Below are 23,527 nucleotides of genomic sequence, written 5' to 3' on the forward strand. Positions count from 1 at the left end.
ACTTACCACCTATAAAAACCCAGACACAAGCTTGTCAAAAGACAGTTCACGCGCACCGTCCGGTGGGAGGGCGTCCCCGGCCTCCGGACTACACATACACATCAGACAGGCATGAAAAAGAGCAGGCAAAAACCATTTCCTAAGCATGCAAACATGCTATGCAATGCACATCTTGTTATGGAAAATCCCTCATTCATGAGCCTGTATCACATGACCATCCCGGGTCATAAGTCTAGTATGGACGTGAAGTAAATCCACCGTCTCCACACCATTCACCAGCACCTCACCAAGGTGACTAGCCTGGCACCTCACCAAGGTGGCCAGTCCATCATGGCACCTCACCAAGGTAGCCATCCATCTTACAGGCACCTCACCAAGGTACCCGAAGACTCGAAGCACGCGGAGGACCAATTGGGCGCCCAAATTGTGGATTTCGGCAAGGCTTTTGACACAGTTCCGAGAGCCAGACTGATGAGTAGGCTGCAGGATTTGGGCGTCCCACAAGAGCGCGTCTGGGGCATTATGGCACTCTATGAGACAGTGGTAGGGCGGGTGCGGACCTCAGAGGGCCTATCACAGCCAGTGCACTCCACCATAGGAGTGAAGCAGGGATGTCCACTTTCTCCGACTTTGTTTGGAATGTATATTGATGGGATTTCTGATTATGTTACAGCCGGGGGAGTAGAGGAGCCCAGTTGGCCGGTACTTGGATACCATTGCTCTTATATGCTGATGATATTGTGCTTATAGCGGATTCTCTAGAGGGTATGCAGAGACATTTGGATGCTTTACATGCTTATGCACAGGACAGTGGGCTATCAGTTAACCTTGGTAAAACCAAGGTTATGGTGTTTAATACTACAGCTCAGTGGGTCAGGGGATCAGCACCTACTTTCACATATGGGCAGGAGATTGTGGAATATGTGGACTCCTACACTTATCTCGGAGTTGTGTTTTCCGGACCTGCTTTTTCCATGAGGGGGGCGACAGAGGCTAGACTGACCAGAGGGTATGCAGCTCTAGGAGGTCTAGAGAGGATATGCTCACAGATACAGTTCCAGGAACCACGCACTAAGCTATGGCTTTTTGACACATTGGTCACCTCTATTATGCTATATGGAGTACAGGTCTGGGGACCTAGTTTGGATCATCACAGCAGATTAGGACGCACTTATGATGGATGGAGATCGATGGAGAGACCACTAGTATCTATGATCTCCAGGATGATTCGGGCTAAGGCCTCGGTGCCCCATGAGATTGTCAGAGCTGAGATGGGAGCACCACCGATTGTAGTTGAGGCTCTTACTAGATCGGTGTCCTTCATCCATAGCACTTGGGAGCTTCCCCGACATCGATATGCACGACTTGCTCTTGAGTCTTCCCGGCAGCTAGCCATGGAGGGGGATACATCATGTTGGTATGCTCAGATGACCTCTTGGTTTGAGTTGCATGGTTTCAGTATAGACAGACTCCCACCCTTTCAGTACTCTCTGGATGCTCCTTCTCTTACTTTGACACACTCTGAGATTAGCAGGGTCATCTCATTCAGCTGGACACCAAGAGGACACGGCTTGAGCCCCCCCACCCCCCCCCCCCCCCACAGGAGTTAGGGGTGAAGATGATCTTTTACCGGGATCATCTTCTCCGCACCACTGAGGACGGCTTTATACTTCGACCCAGTTATATGGACACCCACTTGTCTCATGGACTGAGATGTGCCATTGGTCAGATACGCACCTCCTCACACCAGTTGGAGATAGAGACAGGCAGATACAGAGGTATACCTCCTGAGGATAGGATATGTCAGATCTGCCGTGCAGAGCCCGAGACGGAGGAGCATTACATTTGTCGCTGCACAGCTTATTATGAGATTCGAGGGAGATACCACTTCCTCTTCAGAGATGGTTTTGGACCACTGGCTAGAGTCATGGACTATGCTGATCAGAGGTGCTTAGGTCTTTATCTTTTGGAGATCCGCAGGCTCAGAGAGGCTATCAGGAGGAGACATCCTGCCGACAGGGGACCCATACAGAGACAGATTAGTGATTTTTTTCAGAGGGACTGTCCAGGAGGACATACAGTCGGCAGCTCAGCAGCCCCCCCGGCAGGGGACTCTAGTAGATAGAGCTACTCAGTTGGGCAGGTCCCGACGCCCCAGGATGCGAGGATCTTCACACCGTAGGAGATGCTTACATCAGAGGATTCAGAGCATCATTACACGACATCGAGCACGTCCGACAAAGTACCCTACTATGGCAGAAATCCATGCCATACGGCAGAGACCTATGCTAGTGTTTCTGGGGTGATTGTATCCAGCCCCACCCTCTTGCATCATTTTCTTTTCTTTTCTTTGGTACTCATTTTCATTTTCAATTATGTTGGTCACACTAGTGACACATGTATCCATCAGACACATTGTAACCTTTTGGTCTCATAGGTCATTTTGGCCTTTAGAAGACGTAAATATAACTTTCTTTCTTTCTTTCTTTCTCTCTATTTTTTTTTCTCTCTCTCTCTCTAGAGAGAAATAGAGAGACCAGAGACTCTGTTTGAGAGAGAGAGATCTATTTCTCTCTCTCTAGAGAGAGAAAGAAAGAAAGAAAGAAAGATGTATTAACGTCTGCTAGAGGCCGAACTCATCCTATGAGACAAACCAATGTACAACTGTCAATTTCCTTTGGATATCCAGAAAAAAGGACAAAATGTAACATGAAAAACTATGAAACAAAACTATGAGAGTACTGAGCTAGTGAGGGTTCAGTATGCAATCTATATGTGATCTATCTAGCTCCATCCAGTCCCATGCTGGGGGTGCAATATGCGATACATAGGCGATGGCGAGGCCAAAATCCCTGAGAACATGATCTCCGGGTGTGAGTGTAAGTGAGCAAGTTGCCCCTGGATATGGTACTGATGTCGAGCCCGGATCTCTGTAATCTCCCTCTGATGTAGTCTAGGAGTCCGGTAGCCTGGTGCTCTCGGTCTCTGCCTGGCTCAAAGGTCCTCGGCGCGCTAAAGTGTAACCCCCTCCCGTGCCAAGGTAGGCACTGGGGACACTGGGGTGGCTCTCTGGAAGAAATCAGTGAGATGGAGCTGTTGCCCCCCTCTCCCTGTGGTGTGGGCCTGTAGCAGTGCCTCTCTGTGGCGCTGTGTCTCTAACAGGAACTGACCTGCAAACTGCATGATCTGGCAGAATGAGGGATGTCCGCTAAAGATGATGGTGTATCTCTCTCTAATGTTACGATATGCACTGCATTTGCATACATAGTGCTCCTCACTCTCAATCTCCTCCTGGCATAGTCTACAGATCCTCTTTGCTCTGGGAATCCGTGCTACTGTGCCTGCCTCAATCTCAAGCTGATGTGATGACACTCTGAGCTGGCCTATCGCTACCTGGGAACTGTGAGGCATGTACACATCCATGTATCTGGGTCGCTGAATAAATCCATCCTCAGAGATGCTCATAAAACAGTCTCTGTAATATAGCATCTTCGTGGGAAGGGGCTGCAAGGGTGTGATCCATGTTTGTCTCAGGTAGCGCTGCAATAAGTCCTGTCGCATGACTCTGTTCCTCTCACTGTGTGAGAGCTGTATATGTGGAGCATCAAGATCATACTGAAGAGGTGGTAAATGATCTATATCCCACCCGCATTGGGTCAATAGCTGTATCATCTGTGCATACCATGATCCTGTGTCACCAGCCTCAGCCAGCTGTCTGGATGCCTCAAAAGCTCTACGTGATAATCTGTCCTGAGCCATGGCTCGCATATGATGATTAAAGCAGCAAACCTGGAAGAGAGCCTCTACTAGCATAGGTGGGGCAACAAACTCTGCACTGACAATGTCATGTGGTTTGCTGCAGATCATCCGTGAGAGCATCAGAACCTGAGGTCTCTCGATCTGTGTCCAAGAGGAGTCTGAGAGCCCCGGTGCCCATACTGCTGCTGCATACATCAGTGCGGGTGTGACTAGAGTGTCGAATAGCCACCCTTTGTGCTGGGCTCCTGAAAGTGTGCCTGGTGGCACTGTCGCTCAAGCATGGCCAGTGCAGCGAATCCCCGTGTCAGTCTATCTCTGGCTGCGTGCCATAGAGAAGTGCCCTGCTCTGCTGGCAAATGTGATCCCTAGGTATACCTATGAATCCACCACCTCAACCTGGCCTCCTGTAAGAGTGAGAAGCGTCTGTCGCCGTATCTGCTCAGAAGTATGAAATATCATAGCCTTGGTTTTCCCAAGGTTCACTGTGAGTCCTCTCTGTGTACAGAAATCATCTAAAGCCTGTAGATGTAGCTGTAGTCCCTCCTGTGACTCAGACACTAAAATGATATCCTCAGCTTATAGCATAATGTGAACTGGTGTACCTGAGATGTCAACCCCGTGATAGGAGAATTAGGGTTAGGTCATGTGGGAGACATACACAGAGAAGAACAAGGGAGAGAGAGAGAGTTGTGGGGATAAGTCAACTCATGAGGCATGAGTGTGTGACTCCCCTATCACACATGTATATTGCACTAGTACACATAGTGCACTTAGTACATTAAAAGTACTAAGTGTACTATGTACTATAACTTATGGGCTTGTACACACTATAAGGGTGGGCATAACGCCTTTACCCCAACAACCTCCCACTTAAAGGCAAAGTGTCCTTAAGTAAAAAAAAATCAGCATGTACATGATAATATACAAGGCCATATCAAGGCTGAAAATGGCCTCATCCAATGCCCATCAAGTGTCTGCAATGAGCAAACCGCTCCGGAGGCAAACTCTTCGTCAACAGATCAGCCGGGTTGTCATCCGTATGAATCTTAACAAGCTGAATTTGCTTGTTCTCTATCACCTCTCTGATGAAGTGATACTTCACATCCACATGCTTCGTCTTTGCATGAAAGACAGGGTTCTTTGCTAACTGGATGGCACTCTGACTGTCACAATGCAACAATGGAATATCCCCTGTATAACCCAAATCAACCACTAACCGAGATAGCCATAATGCCTCCTTGCAAGCCTCTGTGGCTGCAATATACTCGGCCTCTGTAGTAGATAAGGCTGTGCACTTCTGCATCCTGGATATCCATGACACAGCACCTCCTGTGAATGTAAACACATAACCGGTAGTAGACTTCCGGTTACCTGGATGACCGGCATAATCCGAATCCGTGTAACCATGCACTAATGCATCCTGTTTGCCAAAACAAATGCACAAATCCTGAGTGCCCTTCAGGTATCTCATGACACCTTTCACTGCTTCCCAATGCTTCTTGCCAGGGTTGGCCATGTATCTAGAAACCACTCCCACTGCAAATGCAATGTCCGGCCTAGTAGCAACCATGGCATACATGAGACTGCCACAAGCTGAAGCATACGGAATCTTGGCCATATCAGCCTTGTCTTTATCTGACTGTGGGCTGTCCATAGCACTGAGTTTCACATATGGAGGCAAAGGAGTACTAGTCCCGAACAGAAATTGGGCAAAAGCCCCTTGACTGCAAGCTGATTTCTGAGGATTGAAGGCATAAATGTCTTGCCTGCTGCTTTGCCAAGCTCAACAAGCATACAAACTTGAAAAGCCCCTTGAATTAAGATCAATTTCTGATCATACATGGTACATTGACGCACATGAAGGCATCCAGAGTGTTCACGATGCTTCCCCCTGGCCACATATACATCAAATACATGAAAGCCCCTTGATTTACAGGCACATTGAGTGCTTGTAAGGCATCAACACATTATCCACAGCATCAAATGCGATTGCATGCATGCAAATCAACCAAATCGGCACAAAAGCCCCTTGATTTGCATTGCAATTTGCTGCAATTTTGCCCAAATGTGCGATTTCTCACATCATACAGCATGTATGAGTGCTTAATTGCACAATTACATCAAAAGCCCCAAATTTCGACATCCAATTTCCTGCAAATTGATCCTGATTGTGACCAATTTCTTACAAATTGATCCTGATTGTGACCAATGTCACCAAATTTTGCCAATTTTGCTCAAAATTGAGCAATTCGGCACCTGTATCTGCTCAATTGTTCATTGTACTTGCTCAATTGCAAATCCCAAAAAAAAAATTGAAGCAAAATACCTTGTAATTTTTTGATTTTTTTTTCCTCGATTTGCAGGCGGGTTTTGTTGTTGCAGAAAAAAAAAAGGGGTTGATGCTGTGCAGAAGGGGGATGATGAAGCTGATGTAGCTGATGTACGGTTGGCTGCCTGGTATGAAGCTCTCATCTTCAGCATTACTGTGCTGCGTGTATTCTGGTCTAAGCTTCTGTAGCTGATGTACGGTTGGCTGCCTGCTATGAAGCTCTCATCTTCAGCATTACTGTGCTGCGTGTATACCTTCTGGTCTACGAAGTCTGCCCAGAAGCGTGCAGTAGCACGTGCATGTGGGTCCTTTGGAAGGAAGCTGCTTGTGCTGCTCGGCCACACCTTGCGATGTACTCCACTATGATGGCGGATTCACACACAGGCCGGCCGTTGTGTGGGTTGTGTGGGTTCGATGGATTCGAAGGCGTCGAATGCGTCAGCCACCACAGCAATGACTCGCGATAGCCACCACAACACTGACTCGAAGGCGTTGTCTGCGTCAGCCACCAGTTCCCAAGCAAGCGAAAGGGCCCCCGTTGCGAGCGCTGCTGTAGGCGCCTGGCAGCGCTGACACGCCTGTGTGTGTTCCAATGCCCGTTTGCCTAGCTTCGCCTAGTGCTGGCGCTACACGCAACTTGGGCTGGCTTGTTGGGCAGCGTAGGCTACTTGCTGCTGCCGCCTAGCGCTGGCGCTACACGCAAGGGGGGTGGTGATGCTGCTTTCGTTCACGCCCAGCACTGAGCTTACACAGGTTCACGCCCAGAACTGAGCTTACACAGGCTTTCTTTGCTCGATCAAACAGAGAGGACGGGCCTGCTCCAGCTTCAGCTTCAGCTAACCTGGCTCTGATACCAGTTGATAGGAGAATTAGGATTAGGTCATGTGGGAGACATACACAGAGAAGAACAAGGGAGAGAGAGAGAGTTGTGGGGATAAGTCAACTCATGAGGCATGAGTGTGTGACTCCCCTATCACACATGTATATTGCACTAGTACACATAATGCACTTAGTACATTAAAAGTACTAAGTGTACTATGTACTATAACTTATGGGCTTGTACACACTATAAGGGTGGGCATAACGCCTTTACCCCAACACCCCGCCTCCTCCTCCGCGTATGATGAAATCAGCTACCTCATCGATGTAGAGCCCAAATAGAGTGGGTGAGAGTGGGCACCCTTGCTTCACACCAATGGTGCTAGCAATGGTCTCAGATAAGCCTCCTGGACATCGGACTCGTCCGAGTACCTGCTCATATAATGAATAGATGCCCCATGTCATCTCCGCTGGTATCCCTAGTGATTGAAGTCGCTGGAAGAGTCGCTCCCGTGGCACTGTGTCAAATGCTTTGCGGAAATCCACACAGCAGTAGAGCCTCCTCTTCCGTGCCTTCGCCTGATCAATCAGGCAACGCAGCGTGAAGATGTGGTCGATAGTAGAGAAAGCCCGTCTGAAGCCAGCCTGGCCGCGAGCGCGTAGCCCCTCTCTCTCTCTGCATATGTGTGATCAATCAGGCAACGCAGCGTGAAGATGTGGTCGATAGTAGAGAAAGCCCGTCTGAAGCCGGCCTGGCCGGGAGCGCGTAGCCCCTCTCTCTGCATATGTACTCAGCTCTGTCTCCATCACTGCTCCATAGAGTTTGGCCAGTGTATGGCCAATCAGGATCGTCCTGTAGTTGTTGGGATCCGTCAAGTCCCCAGCTTTGTGTATAGGTGCTATAGTGTGCATGGTCCACTCAGTTGGAAGACCCTTTGCTAGAGCCCTGTTAAACAGGCGAGCAATAAAAGGAGCAAGTGTATCAACTGCATATATGAGGTGCTCACTCTGCATACCTGTATGATCCGACGATCTGCCATGCTGTAGGCATCGAATAGCTCTCTCTGCCATGGGAGTAGTGAAGAAGGTCGGCATAGTGGGACGTGGCACTGGAGGCTGTGGTATGGGTGGCTGATGGGGGACCTGGTACAGGCTCTCAGTATAAATGTGCCATATCTGTGGGTCCTCTATGGGGGTAGAGGGGCGAGGCTCCCTTATCCTGCGCCAAGCTGTGGCAGAATCTCTGCTCATAAGTAGATGATAGAGGTCGCAGTACTGAGCCTCCTCCCATGCCTGCCGCTTGCGGCGTGCAAGGGACCGCATCTGTCGCCTCGCCTCTCGCTGGGTGATCTCTCCCAGTGCTTGCTGTGTGCGGAGGCGCCTGTAAAGATCCCGACACTCATCATCATACCACCGGTCTGGGGCATAGTCCTAGATCTCACTGTGTGGCCCGTATGTGTGTGGTGTGGAAAACTGCTAATAGCTACTGCAGCACTATGGCAATCCATGGCTGGTTCCTCACACCCCCGTAGGGTTCACAGGAGTTTACCAGACATGAATACGTAATCTCACACCCCAGTAGGGTTCACAGGAGCATACCTTTTTGCCATAGGTTGACTTGCGGCAAAAATCCTCGCGTTGAAGGTATCCCATCTTCAAATAGTAGAGTCTAAAAGTGTTCCTGGGTGCCGTGGGCACGGTCTAGAACCTTCCCAATGGCTGATTGATCAATTGAAACAGTAAAACCAGCCACTTACACAAATGGTACAGCTGTACTTAGGGTTTCAGCAGGTACAGCTGTATTTAGGGTTTCAGCAGATACATTTGGTGATGAGGCAGCCGGTACAAACAAAGGGAGTGCCCAATAAGTGTAGAAGACCACCGGGCAGCAGGAACACTCTATATTTAGCAAATACAGCAGGTATTCAGCAAGTACAGGCGTATTAGCAGCAACCGGGGCTCACACGTGTGGTATGATGCTGTACGGAGGTGTACCGATACATAAGTGGGAGCTCCAAAGCTAGGCGATGGTCGATTTTCTCATGCGCAAAGAGAGATGGGGTGATGGGTTGGGCAACTTCGGTAAGGTAAAGGGGGTCCAAGAATTTAATGACACGTGGCAAAGCCAGCTTATTAAAAGGTGGGGGTTCCCTTCATAAATGCACGACTACCCGCACACTAAAAATCAGGCACCCTGATTTTTAAGTAAACTGTGAACATGCAAGATTATAAGTACACACAACCTTTATAAATAATAAACAAAGCTTTGGACCATGCTTACCACCTGTTCACACGCCACAGAAACACGCGAGTAGACAATTCATTCGCACGGTTCATGGGAGGGCGTCCCCCCTGAACTGAACACAAAGATCAAGCCAGCATGAAAAACAGTTCACGCGAAAAAAGTTTCCAGGCATGCACACATGTATGCAATGCACCATTGTGATAAACTATCTCCATTCATGAAGTAAGTAATATCGTGTAGGTGTTTTCGGGCACGGACAACAGCCACTCAAGCCCACCAGAAAGCCGTGACGTCGAGTATCCAGACAAGGATCCACTGGCCCATTACAGGTGCGAGTCCAGAGCACAAGGCTCAGCACAAGGGTGGACGAATTTGGGTGGCCAAACGTCTGCTTTGCAGAGGCTTGAAATGGTCAAACGGCGTTTCAAGGCTGGTACGTAGGGGAAACGTTTTGAAACGGTGACGTCATCAAAAGCTTATGCGAAACGGCAAGGAAATGTCGCGCAACGGCTGTTTCATGTTGTGGCCTGTTTTGCAATGGCAATGGCTACTTTTTTTTTTGTGGTTGAAAAAAGGCCTAATGCTGTCGTTTTTTGTACGTGGCTGCAAATCAAGGTTTATACATTAATGATATTCAAAGCTACAAAGACCAAATCAAAGTACAAAGCCCCGCGTTTTTTCTCATGCTTGTTTTTTGCAAACGTCTCCTCTCGGTTCCGTGTGTGCGTGTGGCTTAGCCGTCGCCATCCTCAATTACATAGTTTTCAGAAACGGGGTTTCGGGGCCTCCGAAACGGAACGCCGTTTCCTGCTCGTTTCACGTTTCCTGTAACGGCATTTTGGGGCACCGTTTTTTTTGCCCTGATTTTTTGTGTTTCTCTGCGTGCGACTGTTTTGATCTCTGTGCGACTTTGTTCGGCCCATTTTTCTGCAGGTTTTGCTCAGTTGAGGCCCCAAGGGCCAAACCCTCCTAGCCCAAGGCTCAAGCCCAAGGCCCCAAGGTTGTGCCCAGACCCCCACCTTGCAAGGTGTCCTCACCGACATTGCTCCCGCGGAGTCCCGAGCCCCCACTCCTGGGTTTTAAAATATGGCTCCTGTTCCATTTTGGCGACTTGTAGAGAAAGTGGGGAGCTATGAAGGGTCCGGTGGATCTAAAAAAATGGAGATGTATGTATTGTGGGATGTCATTTCAAAGTTGTATATTTGAAGCTTTTGTAATGTTTCATGTATGACGTATACATGCACATATGTTTTTAACCTTAAAAACCGAAACTCCGTTTCCACCATTTCTTCCGGTGGCCGAAACTCCGAAACATCGTTTCACGCCGTGCTCCGTACCAACGTTTCCGAAACTCCTAGAAACTATGCTCAATTACAATTCTCTCTCTCTCTCTCTCTCTCTCTCTCTCTCTCTCTCTCTCTCTCTCTCTCTCTCTCTCTCTCTCTCTCTCTCTAATTTCCAATTTTATGAAATTTCTAATGCAATGGGCATTGTTTGCTCTTCCATTTTTAGCTATCATGGCTCCAAGATCCTCTACTACTGGCAAGAGGAGGGGGAAAAGGCCCGCATCTTGGTCATGGTGGGACGAGGTTGAGACACAATTGCAGTATTCAAAGGGAGGGTCAGAAAAAGGGAAATGCAAGATATGTGACAACATTCATTTAGGAGGTGCAAACCGCATGCGAGCACACTTCCTCCATGTGCCAAGGCATGACATAGGCTTCTGCAGCAAGGACATTACAGCGGAAAGACAAGCAGAGCTGGCTGCAAGGGCAAAGAAGCTCGCTATGAATCCCTCTTATTTTACCAGTAGTGGTGGCTCATCCATGCCATCTCAACAAGGAGGGCATAGCACCTTCCCCATATGCCTCGTCTCCCTCGACTGCTGCAGCATCTTTTGGTCCATCTGCTATTCCATCTTGTCCACCACGCCCAGTACAAAGATCTTTGCATGCCACCTCGGATCCACGGAGGAAAGATGTAGTTGATGCTGCCGTGGCACGCTTCTTTTCACATATCTTTCTATGCAGCCCGTTTTCCATATTTCCAGGAGATGGGGAGAGCGATTGCAGCTTTTGGGCCCTCCTTTGTACCACCATCATTAGAGACAGTGAGGACTACCTTGTTGGAGAAGGAGAAACAGGCTGTTGCTGCAGCATTAGAGAATGTGAAACGGGATGGGAGAAGAATGGAATCACACTTATTTCTGATGGATGGAGTGACGTTCTGTTCATGGGGTTGTGTCTTACTCGAGAGGTGGCGTTTATTTTCTTTCCTCCCATGATGCCTCTGGGACTGGCAAGAGTGAAAAGAGGCACCATACATCACCGCCAGTCTCACCAAGGTGTCCAATAGCCAACTCTTAGTGCTTGGTTCCTGAAAGTAGACGTAGAAGCATCGTCTCTCTAGTCGGACCAAGGCGGCTTATCCTCTTGCCAGGTGGGCCTCAGCAGCCGGTTTCATAGAGAAAACCGGGCCAGAGAAGGTGATCCCCCGAGGTATACATATGATGAAATGATATCGACTGCCTCTCCTCTATTCATGAAGGACTACTGCCTAGAGGCCACCTGATGTCAAGTGTTGAAGAGCATGATCTTGGCCTCGCCAAGATTCAAATTTCACCATGAGGTCCCTCTCATCGCAAAAAACGCTGAATTGCATCAAGGTATCTCTGCAACCCCTCTGTTGAATCTGAAATGAGGACAATGTGATCTGCATACAAGAGGATAGGCACCACTGTTTGAGCTAGGCAAGAACTTGTGCCTCCCAATGTGTCAATGAAATCTGAAATCTCATCAATGTACAGTCCAAACAGCGTTGATGATAGTGGAGAGCCCTGCTGAGAGAGAAAGAAAGATAAAAAAGATGTATTAACGTCTCCTAGAGGCCGAACTCGACCTATGAGACAAACCAACATACAACTGTCAATGTCCTCTGGATATCCAGAAAAAAGGACAAAATGTAACATGAAAAACTATAAAACAAAACTATGAGAGTACTGAGCTAGCGAGGGCTCAGTATGCAATCTATATGTGATCTATCTAGCTCCATCCAGTCCCATGCTGGGGGTGCAGTATGCAATACATAGGCGATGGCGAGGTCAAAATCCCTGAGAACATGATCTCCGGGTGTGAGTGTAAGTGAGCCAGTCGCCCCTGGATATGGTACTGATGTCGAGCCCGGATCTCAGTAATCTCTCTCTGATGTAGTCTGGGAGTCCGGTAGCCTGGTGCTCTCGGTCTCCGTCTGGCTCGGAGATCCTCGGCTCGCTGAAGTGTAACCCCCTCCCGTGTCAGGATAGGCACTAGGGGCACTGGGGTGGCTCTCTGGAAGAAATCAGTGAGCTGGAGCTGTCGCCCCACTCTCCCTGCGGTGTGGGCATGTAGCAATGCCTCTCTGTGGCGCTGTGTCTCTAGCAGGAACTGACCAAATCTGCGCTGGTCTGCAAACTCCATGATCTGGCGGAATGAGGGATGTCTGCTGAAGATGGTGGTGTATCTCTCTCTAATGCCACGATATGCACTGCATTTGCATACATAATGCTCCTCACTCTCAATCTCCTCCTGGCATAGTCTACAGATCCTCTCTGCTCTAGGAACCCGTGCTGCTCTGCCTGCCTCAATCTCAAGCTGATGTGATGACACTCTGAGCTGGCCAATCGCTACTCGGGAACTGTGGGGCATGTACACATCCATGTATCTAGGTCGCTGAATAAATCCATCCTTGGAGATGCTCATAAAACAGTCTCTGTAATATAGCATCTTCGTGGGGAGGGGCTGCTGGGGTGTGATCCATGTCTGTCTCAGGTAGCGCTGTAGTAAGTCCTGTCGCATGACTCTGCTCCTCTCACTGTGTGAGAGCTGTATATGTGGAGCATCAAGATCATACTGAAGAGGTGGTAAATGATCTATATCCCACCCGCATCGGGTCAATAGCTGTGTCATCTGTGCATACCATGATCCTGTGTCACCGGCCTCAGCCAGCTGTCTGGATGCCTCAAAAGCTCTACGTGATAATATGTCCTGAGCCATGGCTCGCATACGATGAATAAAGCAGCAAACCTGGAAGAGAGCTTCTACTAGCATAGGTGGGGCAACAAACTCTGCTCTGACAATGTCATGGGGCACAGAAGGTTTGCTGCGGATCATCCGTGAGAGCATCAGGACCTGAGGTCTCTCGATCTGTGTCCAAGAGGAGGCTGATAGCCCAGGCGCCCATACTGCCACTGCATACATCAGTGCGGGTGTGACCAAAGTGTCGAATAGCCACCCCTTTGTGCGGGGCTCCTGAAAGTGTGCCTGGTGGCACTGTCGCTCAAGCATGGCCAGTGCCGCATATCCCCATGTCAGTCTATCTCTGGCTGCTCGTGCCATAGAGAAGCGCCCTGCTGTGCTGGCAAATGTAATCCCCAGTGAATCCACCACCTCAACCTGGCCTCCTGTAAGAGTGAGAAGCGTCTGTCGCCGTATCTGCCCAGAAGTATGAAATATCATAGCCTTGGTTTTCCCAAGGTTCACTGTGAGTCCTCTCTGTGTACAGAAATCATCTAAGGCCTGTAGATGTAGTTGTAGTCCCTCCTGTGACTCAGACACTAAAATGATGTCATCAGCATATAGCATAATGTGAACTGGTGTACCTGAGATGTCAACCCCGCCTCCTCCTCCGTGTATGATGAAATCAGCTACCTCATCGATGTAGAGCCCAAATAGAGTGGGTGAGAGTGGGCACCCTTCACACCAATGGTGATGGCAATGGTCTCAGATAAGCCTCCTGGACATCGAACTCGTCCCAATACCTGCTCATATAATGCATAGATGCCCCATGTCATCTCCGCTGGTATCCCCAGTGTGACTGAAGTCGCTGGAAGAGTCGCTCCCGTGGAACTGTGTCAAAGGCTTTGCGGAGAGAGAGAGAGAGAGAGAGAGAGAGAGAGAGAGAGAGAGAGAGAGAGAGAGAGAGAGAGAGAGAGAGAGAGAGAGAGAGAGAGAGAGAGAGAGAGAGAGAGAGAGAGAGAGAGAGAGAGAGAAAGAAAGAAAGATTTTATTAACGTCTTCCAAAAGACCGAACTCGGCCTATGAGACAAATCAGTGTACCTGTGTGGGGTATCCACTGTCATTCCAACAAAATGAAAAAGTACTGAACTAAAAAAAAGGGCTGAATCTAGGCGTGCAATAAGTACCATGAGTGGGGGAGGTGATGGAGCTCTACTACTAGGAGAGTGCAAAACTATATGCATGGAGTATACAATCATGATATGCAACCTAACTAGCTCCATCTTGTACCATACTGGGGGTATAGAATGGTATACATCAGTGAAGGGGGTGTCCACAACTCCCTGAAGAACATGCCTGGGTCTGCTCTGAACCGCGCAAGTCGCTCCGCACCCTCTCTATGAAACTGAGCTCTGATCTCTGTCATCTCTCTCTGGTATAGGCGTGGTGTCCGAAAGCCAGGTGTCCTCTGTCGTCTACGGGCTCTGAGTGTCTCTGCTCTCTGGAGAGTGATTCCCTGCTGTGTAGGGGCTGGGAGTGGGGTGGATCTCTGAAAAAATGTAGTAATCTGTGTCTGTCGTCCCCCCTCTGGAGCTGTCTGAGCCTGTAATGATGTCTCTCTGTGACGCTGTATGTCTAGAATGAATCTCCCCAGTATGCGCTGGTCTGCTGCCTCAAAGATCTGGCGTAGGGAATGTGACTCTGAATAAAATGGAATATCTCTCTCTGATGGCTGTATATGCTCTGCATCTGCATACATAATGCTCCTCGCTCTCCACCTCCTCTCTGCACAATCTGCATATCCTCTCCTCTCGGGGGATCCGTGCTGCTCTACCAGTATCGATCTCCAATCGATGTGATGAGACTCTAAGCTGACCAATAGCTACTCGGGAGCCATGTGGTAAAAAGCCCTCCTTGTATCTAGGCCTCTCTATAAATCCATCCTCAGTGATACTCATGAAGTGATCTCTGTAGTATAGCATCTTCGGTGGAAGAGGCTGTGTAGGTGATATCCATGTCTCTCGTGTATAGAGCTGCCATAGGTCCTGTCTCAATACTCTGTTCCTCTCACTATGAGAGAGACGGATATGTGGTGCATCCCTGTCATACTGGAATGGTGGTAGATGATCCATGTCTAGGCCATGCTGTGAGAACCAATGTGTGACATGTGCATACCATGATCCTCTGTCTCCTGCCTCAGCCAACTGTCTAGATGCCTCAAAAGCTTTGTATGACAATCTGTCCTGTGGCATCTCTCTGAATCTGTCTAGCAGGCATATAGTCTGGAATATGGCCTCTACCATCATAGGAGGCGCAGCAAACTCTGCTCGGATAATGTCATGAGGTATTGACGGTTTGCTACGTATCATGCGTGCCATCATGAGGGCCTGTGGTCTCTCTATCTGTGTCCACCAATGGGTAGCAAGTCCTGGCGCCCATACCGCTGCTCCATACATCAGTGCCGGTGTGACTAGCGTGTCAAATAGCCACCCTTTCGTTTGGGGCTCCTGAAAATGTGCCTGGTGGCACTGTCTCTCTAGCATAGCCAATGCTGCATATCCTCGTGTCAATCTGGCTCTGGCTGCTGAACCCATGGTGAAGCGCGTGGTTGCTGCAGAGAAGGTAACCCCTAGGTACACGTATGATGTCACCACCTCCACCTGGCGTCCTGCGAGAGTGAATGTCAGCTGACTCCTGCCTTGTCTCGATGTATGAAAGACCATAATCTTGGTTTTCCCAAGGTTCACAATAAGACCCCTCTGTGTGCAGAAATCATCGAGTGCATGTAGATGCTGCTGTAGACCTCATGGAGACTCAGACACTAATACAATATCATCAGCATAAAGCATAATATGTACTGAGGTACCTGCTAGATCAACTCCATCTCCGCCACCCCGTGTAATGAAGTCAGCCACCTCATCAATGTATAACCCAAATAGCGTGGGGGAAAGTGGGCATCCTTGCTTCACACCAATGGTGCTAGCAATAGTCTCAGACATACCTCCTGGGCATCTGACTCGTCCAAAAACTTGCTCATATAATGCATAGATCCCCCATGTCATATCTGCTGGTATGCCAAGAGACTGCAGGCGCTGAAAGAGCCTCTCTCGTGGTACTGTGTCAAATGCCTTGCGGAAATCCACAAAGTAGCAATAGAGCTTTCTCTTCCTCACTCTGGCCTGATCAATCATACATCTCAAAGTGAATACATGGTCAGTGGTAGAGAAAGCTCTCCTGAAGCCTGCCTGCCCTGATGAGCGTAAACCTGCTCGCTCAGCATATACGCTAAGCTCTTGCTCCAGCACTGCACCATAGAGTTTGGCCAACATGTGGCCAACCATAACCGTCCTGTAGTTGCTCGGATCGAGCATATCCCCTGTTTTGTGGATCGGCACAATGGTGTGCATCGTCCACTCCGCAGGCAAACCCTCTGCTAGTGCCCTGTTAAACAAGTGTGCAAGAAAAGGAGCCAAAGAATCTACTGCATATATGAGATGCTCACCCTGTAGGCCCATATGGTCGGCGGCCCGTCCATGCTGTAAGCCGCGGATAGCTTCCTTTACCATCGAGTGGGTAAAAAAGCTAGCTGTGGTAGGTCGAGGCTCCTATGGCTGAGGTATAGGTGGCTGCTGTGGGGTGTGGTATAAGCCCTCTGCATATGTGTGCCATGTCTGTGGGTCTGCAATGGGTGTCGATGTCCGGGGCTCTTTGAAGTGCCGCCATGAGATAGGGCTATCTCTACTCATGAAGAAATGAAAGATCTCTAGCTCTTGTATCTCTGCGAAGGCCCGCCTCTTGCGGCGAGTAAGTCTCCTCATCTCTCTCCTCGACTCCTTCTCTGTGATGGCTCCCAAGGCTCTCTGTATGCGGAGCCGTGAGTATAGGGCTCTACACTCGTCATCATACCATCTGTTATGGGGCATAGTCCCAGATCTGGCAGGCTCTCCTGAGTGGACACGATGTGGGAAGCTCTGTAATGCAGCCGTGTGTAGGAGTGATGCCAGCTGGGCTGTAATGGTATCCATAGGTGCCAGGGGATCCATGAGTAGGAGCCCATCCTCTACTCTACCAGTGTATATGTCTGCCATGTCATGTGTGAAGTAGATGGTAGTGTGTGGCGTCGGTATGTGGGGGGCTGGTGATACTGGTGATCCGGCTAGTGAAAATGCCAAGTATGTATGATCTGCCCCAATAGGACGAGGTGGGATGGAGAATGAGGTGACAAGCTGTGATGCCTCCAAAAGATCCCATAATGTAGTCCACCACCGTGCCTCCGGTCCGTGCATGACCCCCATGTGGGAAGCATGTCAACCCTCCTGATCCCGGCCACTGTAGCATCCCGTTATAAATGACGAGACGATGCCTGGCTCCCAACTCTAGTAAGTGGTCCCCATAATATCCTCTGTCTGGTCCAGTGTCCTCTGATGCCCGACTAGCCCCTATCTCCTCTGGATCCGCAGGGTGGAGGATCTCCATGTCATCATAGTCATACACCTCACACTGTCTGCTCTGTGTGTGGGCATTGAAGTCACCCGTAAGAAATACTTCCCCTAGTGTAGAATAATGCATAATCTCCTCTGACAGACAAGTGTATGGCGAGGCTCCTGTCTCCTCCTCCTGTGGCATGTCCTCTGTAATGACATAGGAGGATCCTGATGGAGGAAAGTAACATATGGCTATGTATATAACCCTGTCGTGTGAGAGGTGCAAGCTGATCCACATGTATCTGGCCTCTGGATCCTGTGCTACCACTCTCAATCTCCCCTGTAGCTCTCGTCTGAATAGGACTGCTACTCCCCCCGACCCTCTTGAAGTACCCTGGCGTGTGGTCCTCCTGTATGCTGACTCCCACTAGAATCCCTCTACTCGAGGTAACCCTCTCTCTGGGCTCTGATGTGTCTCTGTCAGAAGTATGATGTCTCTCCCCTCCATAACATGCTCCAGTCGTCCAGGCTGCACCCATAGTGAACCATTACAGTTCCATACTACCATGTGTATCTCTGTCAGTGGCCTGGTCTGTGTCCCATAGGCCCCAACAAACCGCTAATCCATGGGCCGGCCATCAATGATGACCCGACCATCTCGATAGAAGGCCTTCTTGCCTTCTCTCCTTGCGTGTAAGACTCGTGGCATGCAAGCTCTCCTATGCTCTAGCTGCATCCTCGTGAGATCATCATCCAAGAAAATGGGAGCTCCCTCCATGCCTCGTAGTATGACCCTCTTCCTCATGAAGGTGACCCTCTCCGTCTCTCCTGCAAACTGTAGGATGAGGGCTCGCTTGCGTGTTGAGTCTTTCCCGGCTCTCCATGCTTTGGTGAAGGGGAGAGTGTCCTCTTCCCTGTAGCCTAGCTTCATGCATAGAAGTTGTCCATCTTTCTCGGGAGTGGAGTTGGGTGTCTCGGCTATACCTGTGACTCGAATGTTGAGGCGGCCATCTTCTCCTCCTCAATGGTGGTGTGAATGATTTGATGTTCTTCCCTTTGAGTCTCCTCCCTCACTTCTTTGCGGATGTTCTTCTTCACCACCTCAACCCATCCTGACTGCTTGGCTTCGAGTTTTCCCTCCATGCCCTTTGTGATCTCCTTGGAGATCTCTTCTTTGATGGCCGTGAGAGTGTTCTCATTGATCTCCCCTTCTTCCTTTTCGGTGTTCTTGACGGCTACTATTTCCTCTTTCAATGCACTCACCTCCTCCTTGAGTGCTGTGTTCTCTTGTTCAAGGCCCGTGACCCGTGCTTCGAGGGCCATGATGTGCCGGTGTAGTTTGTTCTCCACCTCATTGAGGTTGGAATCGGATGTCTTATTATTCTCCTTGATTAGTGCCTTCATTGCCGCCTCGAGGGCCTCGAGTTTCTCTTGGAGACTCGGGGCCATTCCTCGAGATTGAGGAGAGAGATAGAGAGGGTTTGGACCGAGAGAGAGAGAGAGAGAGAGAGAGAGAGAGAGAGAGAGAGAGAGAGAGAGAGAGAGAGAGAGAGAGAGAGAGAAAGAAAGCTGTATTAACGTCTACAAAAGGCCAAAGAGAGAAAGAAAAAAAGAAAGAAAGAAAGAAAGAAAGTTATATTTACGTCTTCTAAAGGCCAAAATGACCTATGAGACCAAAAAGGTTACAATGTGTCTGATGGATACATGTGTCTGAGAGAGAGAGAGAGAGAGAGAGAGAAAGAAGAAAGAAAGAAAGATTTTTTACGTCTATTAGAGGCCGAAATCGGCCTATGAGACAAAACAAAGTACATGATCTGGTGTCCTCCGTGTATCGGTAAAAGGACAAAAGGTACAAAACATAAAATCTAGTAGTACTAAACTGCTGGGGATATGGTGCAAAATCTATATGCTCAGGAGATACAATCATGAGGTGCATCAAAACTATCTAGCTCCATCCATGGCCATAGAGAGGCTGTAGTATGTGGTACATAGGTGGCTCTGGTGTGAAGAGCCCTCTGAGTACCGCTGCAGGGTCTGCTATCATCCTCTCTCGAGCCGCCTGTATGGCCTGAGAGTGTCGAGTCTGGATCTCCTGGATCTGGTGCTGATGACGTAATATATGAGTTACACATATATATATATATATGTGTGTGTGTGTGTGTGTGTGACTATATTATATATGTTTATTTTCTATATACTATCTATATTATATATGTGTGCTGCCATCTGCCAAAGGCGGCCGTTATTCGCCGAAGGCGAGTCATGCCAACTCGTCAGATATTAAATCAAAGGGTATTTTTCAAAATTAGAGGGTGCAATTACACTAAACCCGGGTTCTTTTCGAGCACTGGTTCCCGGTAGCTTTTGCCAACAACTGATGTGCGGGGGGCCCATTCGAATACGACATGGAAACATAACATCTCGATAATTATCTCAAGCCCACTTGCAAGTGGCTATGCTTGAGGTTCTCTCACTATGCTATTGAAAACCACATGTTGATGTAACACTGTGCACAACTCACACTTCTACAGATCTTGTAGATCAGCTGTCCGCTCTACTGTTGCTCTGTCTGCACTGTCCATTCTACTGCCCCAAGGAGCTTTCCCTGTATTTTGTACAGTAGGTAGCCACACCAGCGCCCTCCACAGTCCTAAGGCAGGGCCACAAGTCACTTCTATTTAGGCCTTCCAGTCAGAAACAGTCAATAAGCAAGAAGCGCTGATCTGTGAGAGTGTAAGACTCCACCAAAGTGCTAAGTTGGCCATTGACAATAGTGCCGTCTCCAATCTACAAATCACACTGGCCTTAATTCCCATTGGCACTAGAAAAGCAGTGATAGCAGTATGTTGAGCTATATGCCTTCCCCTGAAAACACGATTGACATGGATTCAGCTCTGTACTTGTGCATGTTGATGTGCCTGCTGCTGATAATAGGCAAAATATGCCTGTTGTGGAGATGCATCCCGGTCAGATGATCCCCTAGTGCATATTGCTGAGATAGCGGCTATATCGTAACTCTACTGTAAATCCTTCTCGTAATCGCATAATGCTTTAGAGCTTTGAGAGGCAAGCATAATGTCCACATACATGTGAGGTCTAGTGAACACAGCCATGGTAGCTTGTGTGTTCTTGACCACAAACGTGGCCCACGAACTTGTCAATGCTACTATGGGGATTGTAGTTGAAGAACACCACTCCTTTCCTGTAGTTAGGCTTCTTTGAAAGCTCTCTTGTTCACCAATCTGAGAGCCTCCCCATCATTACTACTACTGTTCAGTGGACTTCTCTCAAGATTTCCGATGGAGTAGGATAACTTTGGTCTTCCTTTATGGAAGAAAAATTAATTGGATATTGTCTTTGTTTGTCAAGATTGCTAGGATTAGATACTAATCTTAGAGATTAGCACTAATCACCCTTAATTGCACTCAAATATACCAAGAAATTGATAATTCTTTCACAAATTCTTGTTGTCTACACTTTCTTGTCCATTTAGCTTGTTGAGCAAGGTTTCTTGCACAGTGATTAAGAAAATGTGAGATAGGACAAGATTAGGGTAAAGTTTCACTCATTGTTGAAAAGATTTACACAAATGCTGAAGAGTCTTCAGTACTGCTTGTTTCTTGATACAAATCTTGCTCAATTCTGCAATCAATCATAATCTGCACAATAATCTGTTATGAACTTTGCACATAAATTTACAACTGCTCACTCTGCAATAGGCTTGTACTCTGCACCACTCTATAATTCTACACAATAATCTGAAATTCTGCACAATAAATTGCAATCCTGCACAAGAATTTCTGACACTGTATAGTAATCTGTAATAATAATCTAAACAGTTTGCACCAGTCTTTGAAAAGCGCACTAAAATTTTAGCAAAATTGCTCTAGCAACCAAACCTCTTCTAAGAACTTCAAGATTTGGGAAAATAGGGATTAATCTTGAAGAAATAGAGGCATAATGGATTAATAATTGGAAATATAAAGAAAATCACTCAAACTTGGTTGCTAAAATCTTAGAAATCTCTTATCCATAAATTTAAAAAATCATGAAATTCAAGAAATTCAAGAAAATAAAGAATAATTGGATTAGGGTTTTGAAAAAACAGTGATCAATTCAAATCCAAAAGTGATTAAAAGAAATCTGATTGCTAATCTTCCTAGATCAAGAAAATAGCAACTCAAAAAACTGTGTAAAAATCAATTCTGAAAATGATTATCCACTAATCGTGCACTCTATTCAACTCCTACAAAAGGATCAAGAATCAAGGCTCTGATACCAATTGAAATGAAGCATGACTAGTGTAAAAAGATCAATGGGAAATCATGTAAATGAGTAACAATCATCAAGAAGATAATCATGAGATTAATGAATAATCGATTACACACTAATCAAGCTAGATGCCTAAGTAGGTTTAGCCTTCTACCAAGAGGATGGAAGTAGCTTTCCATAAGCCAAAATGGATGACAAAGGCTCCAAGAAGATGAAGTTCATGATCAATTATCAAGTCAAAAGGTATCCAAAGGTACAAAGAAGTACATAGGACCTATGCCTTTTATAGTCCCAAGGCCCCCAAATGTATATGTGTGAATGAACCTAAACCCAAGTGCCTAAACCTAGCTAATAAAGTTGTCGTTTCATTACACTTCTCTCTCTCTCAGACCTTCCTGCCCTTTTCAACCCTAAAAACATCATTTTTTCCCCTCCTACGTAGTGCATAGAAATAAAGGCGAGGATTTCGAGTCGGTGAGTGCGGCCTTTTCTCTCCCACACCTTGCTCACCCCTATTCACCCAAGACTTTTTCTTGCCTATGCTTGCCCACACCTCATGTGCGCAGGCCTAGTCTCCCAAGACCTCCTATGCCCCTACCCGTTGCCTCTACTTCGCCCCCTATCGCCCTCCCTTTCAACTTCTTTTCATACCGATACCTGTGCTCGCTCCTTGCTTCCATTCGCCCCTTACCTATGCCCATCAATGCTCTCTACTCGCCCACTAGTGTCCATTGCCTCTGCCTCTATGCCTATGCAAGCCCCTTGCCTCTGCTCGCCCACCGTAGTCCAACAAACGTGCCCTACCAGCACCACCACCGCACTCCCTCTTAACCCGTAAGCCCAACGACCTGCCCTGTCTGCACCAACACCTAGGTGAGAGAGAGTTGCACCCTCCTCCCACAATGGCAAGTCCACTCCGATTTCGGAGGTGCAATCTTCTCGAAATCTTGGCCAGACTCAAACATGAAACAAGAGTCCCAGATCACATTAGGGATTTCTCTACTCTCTCTCAGTAGCAATAGGTTGGAACGAATGCTTTCCTTTCTATCTCATTGTAATGAAGCAACAACTTTATTAGCTAGGTTTAGGCACATGGGATTTAGGCTCATTTACACATGTGCATACTTGAGGCCTCGGGACTATAAAAGGCACAGATATTGTGTACTTTGTACCTTTTGACATCGTTTGATATTTTGATCATAGAATCATTGGGTCATCCTTGGAGCCTCTTGGCATCTATACATGGGCTTATGGAAGAGCACCTTCCATCCTCTTGGTGAGAGGCTAACTACTTAGGCATTGTGGTATGGTTAGTAGGATTGATTACCTTAATCTCTTATGGAAGTGCACCTTCCATCCTCTTGGTGAGAGGCTAACTCACTTAGGCATTGTGATATGATTAGTAGGATTGATTACCTTAATCTCTTGCAAATTTATCGTCATGATTAGTTACTTCTCCACACTAATAATGCTTCAAATTACATTTGGTATCAGAGCTTTGATCTTGATCTTTTTGTAGGAGTACATTAGTGATCTTGATTAGTGGATAATCATTCTCAGATTTGGTTTTTACACAATTTTTAGAAATGCTACTTTCTTAATCTTGAGGATTAGCATAGGGATTTGTGTTAATCAATTTTAAATTTGTATTAATCCCTATTTTTAGAAACTCTAATTACATTTAATA

The 23,527-nt window shown here is 47.7% G+C and overlaps 3 protein-coding genes and 2 pseudogenes across 7 annotated transcripts in view; 1 reads left to right on the plus strand and 4 right to left on the minus strand.

Moving 5' to 3' along the window:
* LOC147609162 (uncharacterized) overlaps nt 1–9,653 on the minus strand; it is a 35,735-nt gene extending 26,082 nt beyond the window's left edge. For 3 of the 5 annotated variants that reach the window (XM_086787705.1, XM_086787704.1, XM_086787706.1), the window contains exons 1-2: nt 8,507–9,653; nt 7,924–8,288 (exon numbers count right to left, since the gene is read on the minus strand). In XM_086787705.1, coding sequence (XP_086643831.1) covers nt 7,924–8,288; nt 8,507–8,517 — 376 coding nt within the window. In that variant the 5' untranslated portion in view covers nt 8,518–9,653. Of the gene's footprint in view, nt 1–7,571; nt 8,289–8,506 lie in introns of those variants that run through there. The other 2 variants (XM_086787703.1, XR_015264242.1) reach the window with 2 other exon arrangements.
* LOC147609163 (uncharacterized) lies at nt 472–2,125 on the plus strand (annotated as a pseudogene).
* Nucleotides 3,013–3,954, minus strand: LOC147609164 (uncharacterized). Its single transcript, XM_086787702.1, has one exon. It carries the CDS (start codon nt 3,952–3,954, stop codon nt 3,013–3,015), a length of 942 nt encoding a protein of 313 aa, XP_086643828.1.
* Nucleotides 9,654–10,642: 989 nt separating the features above from the next.
* On the minus strand, nt 10,643–14,099 carry LOC147609165 (uncharacterized). Its single transcript, XM_086787871.1, has one exon. It carries the CDS (start codon nt 13,769–13,771, stop codon nt 12,194–12,196), a length of 1,578 nt encoding a protein of 525 aa, XP_086643997.1. The 5' UTR covers nt 13,772–14,099; the 3' UTR covers nt 10,643–12,193.
* A 26-nt stretch (nt 14,100–14,125) lies between these two features.
* On the minus strand, nt 14,126–18,080 carry LOC147609166 (uncharacterized; annotated as a pseudogene).
* Between the last annotated feature and the right edge of the window lie 5,447 nt (nt 18,081–23,527).

The sequence above is a fragment of the Cibotium barometz genome, chromosome 51 (assembly GCF_041138505.1).
Source record: "Cibotium barometz isolate CiBa-2024 chromosome 51, ASM4113850v1, whole genome shotgun sequence".
NCBI lineage: Eukaryota > Viridiplantae > Streptophyta > Polypodiopsida > Cyatheales > Cibotiaceae > Cibotium > Cibotium barometz.